This window comes from Corythoichthys intestinalis, chromosome 20, assembly GCF_030265065.1.
Source record: "Corythoichthys intestinalis isolate RoL2023-P3 chromosome 20, ASM3026506v1, whole genome shotgun sequence".
NCBI lineage: Eukaryota > Metazoa > Chordata > Actinopteri > Syngnathiformes > Syngnathidae > Corythoichthys > Corythoichthys intestinalis.
In genome coordinates, this window is record NC_080414.1 from 27,855,831 (window position 1) to 27,873,500 (window position 17,670).

General features: G+C 38.6%; 1 protein-coding gene across 1 annotated transcript in view; it reads left to right on the plus strand.

Moving 5' to 3' along the window:
* The window catches only part of prkdc (protein kinase, DNA-activated, catalytic subunit), a 93,946-nt gene that overhangs the window by 15,010 nt on the left and 61,266 nt on the right, over positions 1–17,670 (plus strand). Inside the window, exons 16-33 of the mRNA XM_057824608.1 lie at positions 890–1,039; positions 1,171–1,280; positions 3,865–4,024; positions 4,112–4,198; positions 4,282–4,401; positions 7,477–7,636; positions 7,725–7,834; positions 9,217–9,304; positions 9,421–9,584; positions 9,667–9,819; positions 9,958–10,065; positions 11,805–12,031; positions 12,146–12,240; positions 12,538–12,640; positions 15,713–15,846; positions 15,929–16,159; positions 16,299–16,525; positions 16,599–16,807. Of these exons, the coding sequence (XP_057680591.1) occupies positions 890–1,039; positions 1,171–1,280; positions 3,865–4,024; positions 4,112–4,198; positions 4,282–4,401; positions 7,477–7,636; positions 7,725–7,834; positions 9,217–9,304; positions 9,421–9,584; positions 9,667–9,819; positions 9,958–10,065; positions 11,805–12,031; positions 12,146–12,240; positions 12,538–12,640; positions 15,713–15,846; positions 15,929–16,159; positions 16,299–16,525; positions 16,599–16,807 (2,636 nt within the window). The remainder of the gene's footprint in view (positions 1–889; positions 1,040–1,170; positions 1,281–3,864; positions 4,025–4,111; positions 4,199–4,281; positions 4,402–7,476; positions 7,637–7,724; positions 7,835–9,216; positions 9,305–9,420; positions 9,585–9,666; positions 9,820–9,957; positions 10,066–11,804; positions 12,032–12,145; positions 12,241–12,537; positions 12,641–15,712; positions 15,847–15,928; positions 16,160–16,298; positions 16,526–16,598; positions 16,808–17,670) is intronic.

The following is a 17,670-nucleotide window of genomic DNA, read 5'->3' on the forward strand; positions in this document are numbered from 1 at the left end:
AGGAACGATCCAATCCGTGAGTTTTGTGATCCGTTGCACCCCCTAGTTACGAGGTATAAAACATACTGTATATATTTTTCATATTTTGTGCGAACGTGAACTGAACGCATCATATTTTTGTCTAATGGACGTTACTGTGAATGCGCTCATTCTAGCGGTCGTGTCAGTGTTCATAACCTCGTTCTGGTGTTATGCAGCAAAGAACATATGCGACTGCTGCGGCAGCCTATATGTGATATCAACTCTTTTTTTTTTTTTTTTTTTTTCATGCACCGTTAACTGTCACACACATCTCACTAGATCTCATATAACAGATCACACAGATAACGTTACGTGCATGTGCAGAACTGCAAAGTTGCAATTTCCGATGGGGTACAAAATCTGACGGAACACTGGCTCAGTACCAACATTTCAGTGAGTTTTACGAACAGGTCAGTACCGAATCAGATTTGAAATGGAATATGAGGATGATTCTGACATAGTTTCAGTGTTTAAGTGCATTAAAAAAATGCTGTCTGTGGTTCTAATATCGACTCAATAACAGCTTGTAGCAATTATTGGTTATATGAAAGAGCCTTTGCTCATACAGCTACTGATGCTTCGCTGGTTAGATCAAAGCTACAAACCTGTCAATCATTGTTAACTTTTTGTACCAAATGCAAGTTGCACTGCTTAGAAGGAGGGAGGGTGAGGTACTGTACGACCATGAAGCAGAAAAACATAAATATATTTTTTAATTAAAAACACGAATCCTTTTCACCCGATTCCGATCCACTGAAAAATGGTGCGATCGGCCCGATTTCCGATCACGTGATCGGATCGGGACATCTCTAGTTTATTCTTCTTTTTCCAGTTTATCCCTCATTCGTATATTTGTCTGCTTCCACAGGATTCAGGATTTTTGGATGGAGCATATGAAGGTCACAATGCTGCTCTTGTGTCCTTGAGTCACATTCTTTATGATGAGCTTGTCAAATCACTTCTTCAGATCATCGAGAAATTAGACTTGTCTTTGCAAAAAGTCACACCTGGAGAGGAAGTAAGTGTTGGCCCGTAATGTGTCTACTGTTTAACATTAAAACATGACTGATTTGTTTGTAATATGAATCAATGCATTGGAATGTAGAATTGTATTCTATTATATGTACGTGTCTCCTTTATCCTCATCAGGCTGCTGATGACATGTCTCATGTTGTGCCTTCCTCTGACCCCACCGCTCATCTTTTGCCCAATAAGTTGAAAGACTTTACAGCCTTTATTAATTTAGTCGACTTTTGCAGGTAATGTAGTAAATTTTAAAGAAGTGTTCCAGACAGCAAATCGGTCATTTTTTTATAGGGTGCCGTTTGTGTTCCCAGTATACAGTAAAATCTGTATTGCTGTATGCTGAATTTTCACAAAAGTTGGACAAATACTCATTCAACTTATTTTTTTGGTGTATTATCAGTTGCCCTCTATGGTCAATTCAATTCAGGCTCCTAAATTCTATTTTCTGAATTTACTTCTGGTAGATGGTTAAACACTGAGGAAAATAAGTATTTGAACACACTGCGATTTTGCAAGTTCTCCCACTTAGAAATGATGGTGGGGGTGGGGGGTGAAATTTTCATGGTAGGTGCTTGTCCAATGTGAGAGACAGTCTAAAGAAAAAAAAAATCCAGAAATCACAGTGTATCATTTTTTCATAATTTATTTGTATTATACAGCTGCAAATAAGTATTTGAACACCTGTCTATTAGCTGGAATTGTGAGCCTCAAAGACCTGTTAGTCGCCTTTAAAAAGTCCAAGGAAAAAGTGGAGTGAATGTGGACTTTTTAGTCTGACTTTTTGACCTGTTTGAGGCGGTTCGCTGCATATAACACCTGTCCACCCCATACAATCAGGAAGACTCCAATTTCTAACGTGGTCTAGACCATAGAGCTGTCCAAAGACACCAGAGACAGAATTGTTGACTTCTACAAGGCTGGATAGGATTACAGGGAATTTGCCCAGCAGCTTGGTCATAATGGATCCACCGTTGAAGCAATTATTAGAAAATGGAAGAAGGGGCTCCATGCAAGATATACCTAGTAGGGTCTCAATGATCCTAACAATCGTGAGTAATCAGCCAAGAACTACACAGGACGAGCTGGTCAATGACCTGAAAGGCACTGGGACCACCATTTCCAAGGTTACTTTTGGTTATACACTAGGACGTCACGGTTTAAAATCATGCATGGCACGGAAGGTTCCCCTGCTTAAACCAGCAAATGTCCAGGCCCGTTTAGTTTGCCAATGACCATTTGGATGATTCATGTGAGAAAGTCATGTGGTCATATGAGATCAAAATGGAACTTTTTGGTCTTAATTCTACTCGGTGGTTGGAAGAATGATGAGTACCATTCCAAGAACACCATCCCTACTGTGAAGCATGGGGGCGGTAGCATCATGCTTCGGGGGTGTTTTTCTGCACATGGGGCTAGACAACTGCTCTGTATTAAGGAGAGTATGACCAGGGCTATGTATTGTGAGATTTGGGGGAATAACTTCCTTCCCTCAGTTAGAGCATTGAAAATGGGCCGTGACTGGGTCTTCCAACATGACAATCGCCCGAGGCAGACAGCCAGAATAACCAAGGAGTGGCTTCGTAAAAAGCATATCAAGCTTCTGGAGGGGCCTAGCCAGTCTCTAGACCCAAACCCAATAGAAAATCTTTGGAGGAAGCTCAAACTTGGTGTTTCTCGGTGACAGCCCATAAACCTGATTGTTCTAGAGAAGATCTGTATGGAGCAGTGGTGCAAAATCTCTGTGTAATCCTGGTTAACCTGTACCAAATATTAACATTGATTTTCTCAGGTGTTCAAGTACTTATTTGCAGCAATGTAATACAAATAAATTGTTTTAAAAAATCATACACTGTGATTTCAGGTTTTTTTAAGATCGTCTCTCATAGTGGATAAGCACCTACCATGAAAATTTCAAACACGGCCATCATTTCTTGACCTTGCAAAATCGCTGGGTGTTCAAATACTTATTTTCCTCACTGTAAGTAGAAAAAAAATCCAAAATAATTGTTATGATTTAATTGTCCCGAATAAACCTTCTTTAATCATGTGGGTTTTTTTTTTTTTATTAAAATATATTATTTCATGTTAAAAAACATGTTAAAAAAATAAATAAATAAAATTTTTAAAAAAAGGTTTTCTGTTCATCCCCAATGTCACTGTCCACTCTGTTACCTTGTGTTGATGGTGTAAAATTCCCTGTTTATTAATGACATCACTTTTTATGCGATAACATCACAACGGTAAACAATTTTATTTTTTATAAAATGTAAAATCTTATTTTGCAATTTTATGAAGTACTTTCGGTGTGATTAAAGCTTTAAAGCAAAAATATTCATTTAATTGAATCATTTCAAAAGGTTTATTTGTAAAATTACAGATTTCTCATCAAGTATCTAAAGTTGTGTCATGTGGTGTCCACCACCTTTAGACAGAATTCACCTAAGGAACTTGTGTGGGGCATGTTGTGTTCCGGGGGGGAAACTATATTTTGCAGTGCGCGTTTCCGGCATATGGGCTCTTAAGGGCCGTGAGTTAGCAGAGTGACAAGCGGCCAAACACAGCAACACGTTTATTCAACGGGCCATCGAGACTCACAACATTCATCCGCTTCAGTTAGCTATTATGCTAGCAAAGCTAGGCTGATTGCTAACTTTAGCACAAAACTTCCCCTCTATTAGTGTCCACTCTGTTACCTCCAAATGGCACCATATTAAAAAAAAAAAAGAGACACAAATAATGATGATTAAAAAAAGATTAATCAATAATCATTACTCTTTGTTGAGACAACTGACACCTCTTTTTTTCCCCCTTGTGTAGTGAGCTTTTGCTTTATAAGCATGTGGACTATTTCCAGACTTGGATGTACCCATTCAGCCACAAAATTATCCTCCATTCGATCCGAAACCCACTTGTTAGTGGTTTTTACAAGTTGCTGTCCGTCACAATGAAAATTGCCAAGAAAATAAAGTATTACCAGGTAATAAGTTCAAGTCTGGTAGGAATCAGTGCTCACTTGTGCAACAGCGAAAGTATAATTAGTCCTAAAGCAAGTTTTCGTTCACAGGGAGTTGACCTCAGAAGCTCAACTTCAACTCAAGTTGATACGGTTAGGAGTGCTTGTTTTGCTCTCCTCTCAAAGTTTGGAAAAGAGGTAAATCTCTTTCTGTACAGGAGCTGAGATATTTAGCCCAAGTTGATTATTTAATAACAAGTATTTTTTTCCTGTTTGACTAGGTCTGTGTGAGAATGAAGCAATATAAAGACGAGCTGCTGGCATCCTGCTTGACATTTGTCCTCTCACTGCACCACAACATTGTTGCTGTGGACATCAAGGTGTACTGTCCTGCTTTAGAGGTGGGCTACATCTTTCTTTTTGTGTTTTGGTTGAGTGTGTTGTTTGTGCTTTGCAAACAGCATCTATCACAATTACATTAGCTGAATCTATACATTGTATTTTTTCTAGAGATGGGTAGTAATTAGAGGCGTGCGAAATTTCCGATTCTTAGATTATTCGCGATTCGGCCGTGGAAGATTCGAGTATGATTCACAAACATCCAAATTCCGATTATTGAGGTAAAGCGGAAATAAAACACTGTCAGCGCGGTCTTCAGGACGCAATGTGGAACGGACCGAGAGTAAATATCATGTTCAAGTCATGCCGCTAGATTAAAAAAAAACAATAATACCTGACTGCGGCCGTCAGCCACTACAAACAGCGCCCAGTTGCTAGTTGCTACAAACATACGGCAACATACGGCTATGGTAGATACTAGAGATGTCCTGATCCGATATTTGGATCGGATCGGACGCCGATATGGGCAAAAAATGCGCATCGGTATCGGATCGGCCAACACGGAAAAATTCCGATCCAGACTTCTGATCCATTTTTTTTTTTTTTTTTTTTTAAAGTCCGGTCCGCGTTTTCCAGAGCACCGATTTACATAATCCATTCCAGTTTTTGCTTCGGTTTCCCTAAAATCCGGTCCGCATTTTACGGCACACCTTCAATACACTACATTTACATTACCGTCTCCCAATTTACCGAGAGACTTTATCAGTAAAAATGTCAGCTGTGTGGGATCATTTCACCTTAAAGGACGACAAAGACAAAGAGGCAGAGCGTAACATATGCCACAATAAAGTCAAGCGTGGTGGTAAAGCTGTAAGAAGTTTTAATACAACCAACCTAATCAAGCATTAAGCGAAATACCACCACAAACAATATAAGAAGTATGTTAAGAAAACCGAAGACAAAAAGAAAGATCCTACGCAACTAACACTGGCAGAAACTTTTGCTATGCGTGACAAACTGGCACTCGACAGTCCCAAAGCCCAGGGAGTAACAAGAGTCATTGCTGAAGAATTCATTCTGGATGACGAGCCATTATCTCTCGTGAGTAAAGACGCACCACCCAACACTTAGAACCACGGTACAACATACCCAGCCGTCATTACATCCTTGAGCGATTCGGCCATGGAAGATTCGAGAACGATTCACAAACATCCAAATTCCGGTTATTGAAATATGTCAAGTAAAGCGGAACTAATACACAGCGCGGGCTTCGGGACACAATGAGAAACTGACCGCATTGCGTCCCAAGAGTAAACCTCATGCTTGTCATAGACCCGGGTAATGCCAATGCTCAACTCACGGCTTTAGCTCAACTCATGCCGCTGGATAAAAAACACAAGAATACCTGACTGCTGCTGACAGCCGCTACAAACTACGTCAACATCGTTTTACAGTAGATAATAGATATCATATGTTTATAGAACTAGATGCAAAATGACAGACTCGACGGCGTTCGCAACATTGAAGTATTGAAAACTAGTTGCGTTAGTAAACAGCCGCCGTCTTAAAGCAGTAGACTTCCCTAGAAGGCTGTTGTGAACCTTCCAAGCAAACCTAATTAACTTTTTATCTAAAATACTCCTAAATCGGCAAAATCATGACTTGAATCTATCTTCAAAACAGTTTTAAAACTTTCACGTCGAAAGTAGACAGAAGGGAAATTATGGAATAACGGGAGCAATTTTAACAACTTTAACAGTTGATTCGCAAAATTAAATGAATTGAATCTAGTTTAAAGCTGCTGATACAGAATGGGGACTTGAGTATTTTATTTACTGTTTTAAAATGTTAACTTGATACTGAAATAGTCGTTTATTTAAACCCTGTAACTAACGCACGAAACATTAAAAGCATTTAATAGCTTGGGGGGTTTATGGGATTTTCCACTGAGGTTGTTTGTGTGTTTTGCTTTTTTAAGACAGTTTACAATATTATTTGCACGTTTTACTGACTGACTATGCCATTTCTGTTTGTTATTTATAATTTTTTGTGTTTGTCACTGAATAAATAGGTCTGTTTCTTGTTACCAACCGTTGTGTGTTATTCAAACTCACCTAATTCAGCTGGCTAGTTGTTATCAAGAGTCCTAAAACCTTTTTCAACATGAGTCTGACAACTAAGTAAGGAGGCTAAATAACTTTAAACTTTAACACATGCTCAGATAGGCCGGTATCGGTATCGGCCAGTATCGGTATCGGATCGGAAGTGCAAAACAATATCGGTATTGGATCAGAAGTGCAAAAACCTGGATCGGGACATCCCAAGCAGATACTGTATCACATATATCTAGAACTAGATGTGAAATGACAGACGACGGCCGTGTTAGATCATATAATCAGAATCAAGCTTGCCGGTCTACGATGATGCCGACCTGTTCAATCAAGTGGTGTCTTTAAGGCATCGTAAAAACTTATTTGACATAGAGCTTTGCCGTCAACATGACTCAAAAGCATGGATTTTAACGTCTGTCTGTTTTTATTAGGCATCGATTGAACACTGAAAACCGGAGATATGATCCTTTTAATTTCATAATTGGAAACATGTTTTCTCCACTAGAGGGCACTCATGCTTTGGATGAATGCTGTTCCATTTCTGTGGATAATTGGAAACATGTTTTCTCCACTAGAGGGCACTCATGCTTTGGATGAATGCTGTTCCATTTCTGTGGATTTTTTTTTTTTCTCTCGCTAGAATTAAATTAATTTTCTTTTTCTGTAATTTTTTGGCTTAATCTGGTTACGTATAGTTTATAGTTGGCTACAGTATAATAATCATGGTTCATAAAGACAACTTTCTGCTGAGAAAAAAAATACTATTGTTTTAAAAAAAACTGACATCATAAGCAGTTAGTCACAATGTTACTCATTACTTAAGTAGTTTTTCAAGTTCTATTTTATACTTGAGTACATTTTTTGTATGACTATTTTTACATGAATAATATTATTTTGCAGATGCGACTCTTACTTGAGTAAAATTTTTGGCTACTCTACCAACCACTGTTTTTTTTTTCCTTAAAGCAAATGTTGTCTGAGGAAAATACATGATAAACAAACCATCATGCGTTCATCTTCATACAGGCAGCTCTGAAGTTGGGCCTTAGTCATATTCCTTTGGCAAATGCAGCCCTTGATGCTCTGGAGGACTGGTCCAGGCACATCCCATTGGAGAGCATGCAGCATTGCTACAAGCTCGTCCTCCCTCTTCTGGATGGATACCTCAAAAGCAACTCCAGTGACAGTAAGACTTTAATTTGACAGGAAAGCATCCCAATAGTCACTTAAAAAATGAATTGGACTATTTAAGAACCATATAATTGTTGATTTAGACCAAGAAGATAGTGTGTGGGAAGTGATGTCCTCTTCCTCCTCAAGAAGTAACATTGGATACAGCCGAGTGATGACAAGACTCTTGAAGAAATTCAACCAGCTTGCCATGGTAGTATACTGTAAAACATAAACATAAAATACTCAAACTTCAGCAGATTCATGGTAAACGATAAACTCATTTAGGGCTGCAGCTTTTGATTATTTAAAGCAACTCTAAGTAACGTTTCAACCTTTATGAAACATTTTCATAACATTTGTGATATGTCGACATACAAATTGTTGAATGACACCTCTTTTATATCTTGCGGGGGTCTGTACCACTTTGACCGGCACTGATTAACTTTGATGCAGGAACCCTGCCACACATAAAAAAAAAAAAAAACTACAAATGTGCTGTGTGCTTTCGCGTGAATTCTGCAAAGATGGCAAAGCAACAAAAGAGACAAAAAGTTTTGTCTGAGGAGGGAAAAAAAGGGGAAGCTAACAGGATACACAGAATAAACATAAGCGCAGCTTTCACTCGCTGGCGTGACACCCCCCCGCCAACCAAACTCGTCAGCACTGACGAGTTCGGGTAGGGTGGTGGGGTTAGCTACACGAAACCACATGGTTGGTAATCGTTATATGTTATTGTTTAGCCACAACTGGATTCATTATCTTATTACTATTCATCCTTCACACAGCCGCTGGAAACAGAAATGTTGTTTAATCCACAAAGTGATGCTTTAAGTAATTGATTAATCGTTCAATTAGTTAATCTGATTAGGAACATTTTAATGCGTTGCAGGATAAATTTTAGGAGATGTGAAACAATGGCTTGCTCAGATTGCACTTTCAAAAGAGCATTAAATGCAAATACAAAATAAAATTCCCCGTTTTTTCAAACTATGCAGAATTGCACTTTCATTTCACAAGAGCAATAAATGTAGGCCTATTTAAAAATGAATTAAAATACCTGAGTTTAGCCTCAAACTGTATTAAAAAAATATGATGGGATCGAAGTACAACAAAAGAACAATTGGCTAACTTCCATGGCAAAAGTCCGCTACCTTAAATGGTGAAAAATACTAACTTTGCTTACTTTTTTCTGTATTTTTTCTTTCTTTATTTATTTATTTTTAAAAAAGCTCGTTACAAATCATTCAAAGACATATTCCCACAAAAAACTACAAAATATAACTCTAGACTACATTATGAATGCATAAACAATCATATTAGCTCAAACAAAAATTTACAGCCTTATGTTGGTCTTAACAGGGAGCAGCTGGGATCCAGCCATGTTAAATGAGTTATGTCATATTCACTGTTCCCACCAGAGGACAGTTTATCCACCCAAATGAATAAACAAAATTCAAATACTTTCAAAACAAACCATTCCAACGCCACTCTAATTAAACGAATCTTCGAAACAATAAAACTTGAGTCTAATCGAATTACTCCAATTAATTGACTAATCATTGCAGCACTAAACTCATCCTTGTGTGAATGCAGGAGGATGCTCCTCTTTCCATGGTCAGACTCAGGGTCGTGAAGTTGCTTGGTCACTTGGGTGGGAAACTCAACAGAAACCTTATAACAGGTATGAATTCATACAGCTAACTTTTTAATACTGCGACTGAACCAATGATTTGTCATTTTCGTTTATGATGGCAGCTAATTTTCACATTTTTCCTGGGTCTTTGTTGCATAACTTAGTGGTCTCATCAGAGGAGATGATGAAGAAGTTTGTTGCCTGGGACACTGAGAAGAGGCTCAGCTTTGCTGTGCCATTCACCGATATGAAGCCAGTCATCTATCTTGACCCTTTCCTGCCTCGGATTAGCGAACTGGCTTTGTCCACAAGTGACAGACAAACCAAAGTGTGTAGTTTTTAACGACCATGTAGTATTTGTTTCTAAACAGTTAATTCCCATTTTCTCCTTTGACTGATCTCTGGTGTAGGTTGCAGCTTGTGAGCTACTCCACAGCTTGGTCCTCTACATGGTTGGGAAGAGTGCACAAATGGTGGAAGGAGAGAACCGTTTACCACCCATGTACAAGCTCCATAAAAGACTCTTTCCTGTGCTGTTGCGTCTAGCCTGTGATGTTGATCAGGTGTTTATCACCAGATTTTCCCAATTGATTGTCTGATGTGAACAAAGTGTCTACATGGATCTTTTGAGTTCACATTTTATGGTTTCACTGATGTGTGATGATGCACAAAACAACATTAGATTTTTTTTTAATCCCCAGGTGACAAGGCAGCTCTTTGAACCACTTGTTATGCAACTAATCCACTGGTTTACAAACAACAAGAAGTTTGAGAGTCAAGACACTGTAGCTGTGCTTGAAGCCATTCTAGTGAGTGCCTGCATTTAGTCAAGTGTCGAATACATTTTCTGCAGCGTGTGACAATTAGGGTTAGGCATTGAGCATCGATGGGACCCGGTTCTAACACTCCGATGCTCCCGGAACCGTTCGAATTTTTAAATTTCAATTACATGTTTCGATGCCCTGACCGCCATGCCGAAAAAAATTGCTGCCGAAAACTACGAAGAAGCCACAACATGCGCCTGTTCGTGCATTGCAACTTGATTACAACCATGGACACGGTGCAGCGGCGCTGATAAGTTTAGCTTAATTTTACCAAAAAAATGACCAGTCAGCTCAGTGCAACATTTGCAACACAACTATATCATGCAAAGGTGGCTCCACGATCAAATATGCTCGACCGGCTTCATGGAATACAAGTGCTAAGTGTATAGCCGAGTGCTATGTATTTGACACGCTGTGCCGTCAGAACCAGGCAAGTAAAACAATACGTCTGTCTTCTGCTGTCCCAGCAACCTGACCCCGGATTAAGCAATAGATGATGGATGGTTGGAATAGTACGAGAATAAATCGTATTATAACATCAGACTATGGTCGCTATCACATGTATATAGAACTAGATGCAAAATGACAGACTCGGCGGCATTACAACATGTAAAGAGAACTAGATGCGAAATGACACTCACCGGCGTTAGTAAGCAGCAGTAGACACCTCCGTTAAAATCAACAGTATTAAAAGATCTTCAAATTATAATCAATAGAAGAATTTATACTAATGCTTCGTCATAGCTCCAAGCTAAGGTACATGTATGGCAAAAGAATATGTGTAAATGTTTTTTTTTCTCCCTGAGCTTTTGAAAAATATCTTTGTGTTGGTGCACTCCTTTGGAAATAAACTTCATCACATTCAAGTTCAAAGACTGATATTTATATACAAGTTAAAAATAGCCCTGTGAGAGGTTCATATAATTCATAAATTTCATATTAATTGTATTAATAATATATAAGACTAATAATAATTCTTTTAAAATTCATATAATAATAAAAAATCGAGAGGTTAAGACTTTAAACTAATAAATTCTTAAACGATACATTTTTTGACCCTGCCTCTTAAAAGAATTGGAATCAAGAATCGCTCGGAACCGGAATTAAAACGTGGAATCGGAACTGAAATCGTTCAATTTCAAACGATGCCCAACCCTTGTGACAATATACTAAAAAGGTGACATATCGCGATACTTTGTAGCCCAAAAGGTTATCGATTTGCTCCCACCAAGAATCGGTATATCATTTTAGAAAGGTGTCAAAAAAAAAAAAAAGGGAACCAACAGGTTGCTACTAAAATCTTCCATTAGAATGGGGTGTCTACGGGAGCTCACTGGCTGCCATTGATGGCACTAGACATCCAATTAATTTTGACTAGATAGGATGTCTAGCGTCGTCAGTGGCACTGAAAGCAGAGCATTCACAGCCAGTCTTTTGTAGGCATTTTCAAGTCACTTCCTATACATTTTAGGGCATTTACAGGTTACTTCCTGTTGCTTTTGCTGGGTTTATGTAGGTAATTAAAAAACATTAAAAGACATTGAATGGATTTTGTCAAAATTCAGGCCTCAAAAAGCATTAAAAATTTGAACTCCCAGTTCAAATGGATTGGACGTCTACTATTGATAAACTCATTCCAATTCACAGCAGAAGGATGACGAGCTCTTTTTATGGATGGATTTTTTATTCTCTTCTTTTTTGACAACAATTTTGCTACTTGTTAGGATGGTGTTGTTGACTCCAAGGACAGCACTCTGAGGGATTTCTCCGGCCGCTGCATCGAAGAGTTTGTCAAATGGTCCATCAAACAAACCAGTCCCAAGCAGCAAGAGAAGAGCCCTACAAACATGAAGTCACTGTTTAAGAGAATCTACAGCTTGGCTCTCCATCCCAATGGCTTCAAAAGGCTGGGTGCAGCTTTAACCTTCAATAGTATCTACAGGCAATTCAGGTGTGAGAGTTTTTCCATTTTTCTCCAAAGATGAGTTAAATCATTTGAAAATGGATTGGGGTATGATTACGATTTGAAAGATTAAGCTACAATTCCAAGTGTTTTCTCTTCCAGGGAGGAAAATTCCTTAGTGGAGCAATTCATCTTCGAAATACTTGTTATTTTTGTCGAGAGCCTGGCCCTAGCACACACAGATGAGCGATCAATGGGTAATTCTTTTACATATTGTGCAATGCCATCTTCATTCCACACACACAAAAAAATCTCCCACGATGTTCTATTTTAAGATAAGCAAACAAGGAGTAAACCACAATTACTTCATCTATAAAATATGGATTAAAAACATTTTTATCAGGAGATTATCAAGTTTTCTGCTTTAAAATGTATATTTGATAGTTCACAATCCTAGCTAAAATTAGCACAAAAAATATTTACCAACAGCCAGTTTATGTTTATTTTAGTTGAGAAAAGGTATCAACCTGCTTTTACTTTTCTTATATCCACAGGTACACAGCAGCAGTGTAGCAGCGCTATTGATCACCTTAAACGGATCATCAAGTACAAGGCCCCTGTTCTTAATCAGCACAGTGCTAAGAGACGCATCCCAAGGTGGGTGTTCAACCAATGAGCACATGGTTACTGTGAACCGGCTGTTAAAGGAATTTTAATTTACCCTAATTTTTGCACTATAAGGCGCGCCTGACTATAAGCCGCCACCCACCAAATTTGACACGAAAACGGCATTTGTTCATAGATAAGCTGCACTGGACTATAAGCCGCAGCTGTCCTCACTGTATTATACGTGTCTGTGATAGGACCAAATTAACCACCATGAAGCTTTGAACCAATTGGCTGCAAAGCGTTATGCTTCAAGAAAATTTATTTTGCCATCACTCCTACCTTGGGGCACACAGTCAAACTCTGCTGCCACCTGCTGTCAACACTTTTTTTGTCCAATAAGCCCCCTAGCATGCATTGCAGCGCTACAGATATAAATAACAATCAAAATTCATGTTCTGTGTGTCTATTTCTTCAGTTACTGTTCCAGTTGTCCAGTTACCTATTTACCCAAATATATCAATAAATAAGCAGCACTGGACTATAAGCCGCAGGATTCAAATGAAGAAAAAAACTAGTGGTTTACAGTCCGAAAATTGCGGTATATTAAATGTTATGTAAAAATATATTATTATTTATATTCTTTATTATTATATTATTTATATTTATATTATTAGTATATTAAATATTTGACAGTGTCGCCATAAGACTGTCATTAGACAATCTAATTATGACATGACACTGTCATGAGCATTAATGGATGCTTATAACATGTCCTTTATTATCTCACTTTTGACTGGATGAAAAAGATCCAAGTTGGACATGAATGGAGTTAGTGACATTAATTTGCCGGATGACACTTTATGACATCTGTCACAAGCATTCAGTTATGCCCATGATAATATCACGTCATAATTGTGACGGTCGTATGACGTCGCTGTCAAATAAAGTGTTACCTATTAACCCATATAAATCAACAAATATGCCGTACTGGACTATAAACCGCAGGATTCAAAATGAAGGAAAAAAGTAGCGGTTTATAATCCGAAAATTACGGTAGGTTGTTCAAAGTCTAAAGGCTAGGTTAAGACCGAAGGTCTTGATGCCCAATAAGCATCAAAAATATTGACCACACATACACGTTTTGAAAAATATGGCCCAGATCAGATTTACAACCACATACAAAATTGACCTAGATCGGATTTGAAATGGTCCACTTCTATGCCAGAGTTAATACGTGTCATTAAAAAGCATTAAAAAGCCTTAAACTAAATGTTCAAGGCATTAAAAATTATGTAAACTTGTTGGTCAAAAAACTTTTTTACATAGTTTATTAGAGTTGTAGCTGATAATATCGGCCAATAAAAGCATTTTAAAATAATATCAGATCATATCGACATCGGTTTTGGGCAATAAGCTTGTTACAAGGGCTGGTCACAGCTCAGCACAGCAGTTAAGCTTATTGACCATTAGATTTCTCCAGACCACAATGATTGGGATTTGTCATGTGAGCAGACCATGTGCATTCATGGTGCAAAAATTAAATTAACAATAAATGATAAAAAAATAAATAAATAAAAGAATTATAAACTCATTACATACCTCATTCATTGTACTGAAACTGTGTGCCTTTGCTATTTTGAGTCAGAAGCACTGTTTGAGCCATATGTGATATGGCAGTGCCTTATTGGCATTTTTCTCTTGCACTTGATCCAAAAACGTGATGTTTGCACTGTTTATATATATTATATAGGCACTATATATGTTCTTCTGAAGCACAATATATGCCTTCAGTTGTAGTTATTCTCACATTTGTCACAGAATAATTATTGGAAAACTTGAAGTTGTCACATTTATCATTGTTAAAGTATCCAGTGGGGAATCAAAGTACAATTAGCCATAATATTTTACGTCCATGACCGCATACAATATATCAGTATCGGTTTGACATTGGTATCGGATTTTTGGAGTTGAACAATATCCTGTTATCAGTTAAAAAGTAATTATCGGACAACTCTACTTACAATTTGTGTATGTAAAACTATATGTAGTTGGGCATGGGCATTAAATTAGTTTAACACTGGAAGTCCCGGTTTTTTTTGGCTATAAAAAAATACCAGAAAGGCGTCAAATTACCACGACACCAAACTGACTACTTGGCTTTGTCAAACAATAGACCACTCAAACAAGCAATCAAGCATTCTAGGTCTGAAGGTGGGGGGTTTCACTCTAGATAGCTGCAATTAGCATCTTGAATATTCGCAAATCCAGGTCTCCTTGGCTTTGTCAAACACGGAGGAACATGGAGATGGCCAGTCGCCGTGTTCTACAGTATGATTGACATGGCAGCACTGAATGCATATGTGTTGTATCAGGAATGCACCGGAAGGCAAGAGAGACGGATGGACTTGTTGGTGGGTCTTGCAAAGGAATTGGCTCACTCTCATGTGGGTGCAAAGTAGTCCGCTAAAGCAAAAATTGCTTCGGCAAAAACCTCCAACACCTAGCCACGGGAAAAGGGCGACGCGTCATATGTCACCACATAAAAAAAGTTTTGTGTTGTTTTTTATTACACCGTCCCTTATACTGTGAGTAAACTGAAGCTTTTGGAATACTATATGTAAAAAGGTTGTCCGCCCGATTGCCTGCCTGTGCGGTCCACTGTCCGACAAAGCCAAGGCAGCCTTGCCCTGCAAACACTCAAGATGCTAATTGGAGCAACCCTGTGGTTTTGCGAGTGTGAATAGGAATGACTAATGAGGACCTCAATGCTCAAAAAAGATATGCTGATTAGGGTCAGATGACACTTCTCTGGTTACAAAAGGGATTTGTATCAACTGATCCACCCTTGGTAGTTCTAGTGTTAAAGTGGCATCATTAAATGAGATTGATACCTGTAGAAACACTGTTTTAATGTGGCTTGTCCCATTCAGAACTTCAAGTTAATGCCTCACTCTAGTTCGAAAAACACAAAAAATCTGATCTGTCCTGTAGTATGAACCTAGCCTAATTCACCAACAAAAATGTGGGCAGATTGCTGCTTGAATGCATTTCTACTGCATAAAAGTAACATCTGATGAGATGGATTTTTATACTTTCTTTTCCCGCTTTACCCCCCATCAGGGGATTTCTACCTGAGGAAAAGCTGTGCCTGTCAGACTTTGTTTTATGGCTTCTGGAACAATGTGGTCGACCTCAGACTGAGTGTCGTCACAAATGCTTGGAACTCTTCTATGAATTTGTGCCTCTCCTTCCAGGTGAGATGTTCTCATGGTGAATAATGATACTGTAAATAAAACTAATTTCCACTCTGTTGTTTTGCATCCTATGTAAATTTAGGAAATAAGTCTCCACCACAATGGCTGGAGGGTGTGCTAAATGACCGTGGCATGGTTTTCCTGGTCTCAAAGTTTGAAGGTGGAGGTCTGCTCTCCCAACCGACTCTCAAGAACTTGGCCGGCCCATTTAGCACAAGAGCTGCTCTGCAGTGGATGGACCTTCTGCTGGCTGCTCTCGACTGCTACAACACCTTTATCAGCCTGCATATCATTAAACCTAATCACATGCTTAGTAAGTTCTACTGATCAGTTTTCTCAGGTTTCATACGTTTGGTGGCAAAATCGTGTCACATGTCTTTGATTTTTAGCCATGGCCTTGCTTGCTTCTTAGTTTCTGCTCAAATTAAAGAGGATTTTATTTTCTACCAAAGATTCCAGGGAAGAATCAAGGTTTCTGCAAGCTGTACATTTCTTTTTGACTGAGCTTGCGACCCAAGAGCTGGCTGCAGCGGAGAGCTGCTTCCATCATGGTCAGAAGAACTCCCAGTTCAGTCCGATAGAGGTGGACCAGTACAACTACAGCAAATGTACAATCATTGTTCGTCTGCTGGAGTTTACCACCATGGTCCTTGTCAAAGGAGACAAGGACTTTTGCAAGGTGAGGCTCATTTGTAGGCATGGAAGCCTCTTTTGTCACCTCACCTGCTTGTACCTTACCTCATCGTTTACAGCTTCTGGAACAAGTTATTTTCATCCCCATATTTTTTGAGATGACTGCCATGGTGGTGTGTGAGCCATCTTCTGTGGGTTTCAACATGGCAGATGTGGATATAATAAAGAACCTACCCGAAGTATGCATTCCTCTTCTCAAAGCCCTGCTGGCCTCACCATACCGTGCTCATCTGGAATGTAGCATGAAGAAGAGAATCTCTGATAAAAGGTATTTTAATCACATTTTTTTCTTTACCACACAATTTAGGATAGAGGTATTTCATAACCTATGCTAGAAACATTATCAACATTGCCGTCATAGAAGCCGAACATAAACATTTTGGTTTCACATACATTCATAACATAAGGGACACACAAAATGCACACGAGTAGCGGATACTGTTGAAGTAAATGTACTTTCATTGGAGTTGTGACAATATATCGAAATGGTGATGTGCTAAGAATTGATATATCGTTTTAACACTAGAAAACCCAAGGAGGGATCAGTTGATGAATATACCTTTTGTGCCCAGAGAGGGATCATCTGATCCTACTTTGCACATCTATTGTGGTCGTTGATGGTGGTCGTTGGTACTCACGCCTACGGACAATTTGGAATGATCAATCAGCCTAGCATGCACGTTTTAGGAATGTGGGAGGAAACCGGAGTGTTTTTCTATCTCTACATAGAGAAAGAAAGAAAAAAAAAAAAAGGCAAATGTGTATGTATGTGGGAATGAAGCATTTAGCTACAGTAAATATGCCACAGACCTAATGTGGATGTGTAGCTGAACAGGTTGACTTTCATAGTATATTGAACTATATTTTAGCAATCCTTTTTTTTTTTTTTTTTCCATCTTGAATCCATTTCCAGCAGGCTTATAATGTAGACTCTAAGCCTAAACCAATGTAGGATAACAAAGACAAAATAACCGAATTTCAATCTCTGAAAGATTTATTTAGAGCAAAACAAAAAACTGTACAGTGTACTGTATACAATCCTGACACATCACTGGGTAAGGCGTACAGCATGAGCCACAAGTCAATCGGCCACATTTCTGACAGACATGAGACATTTTTTCCCCCCCGTAC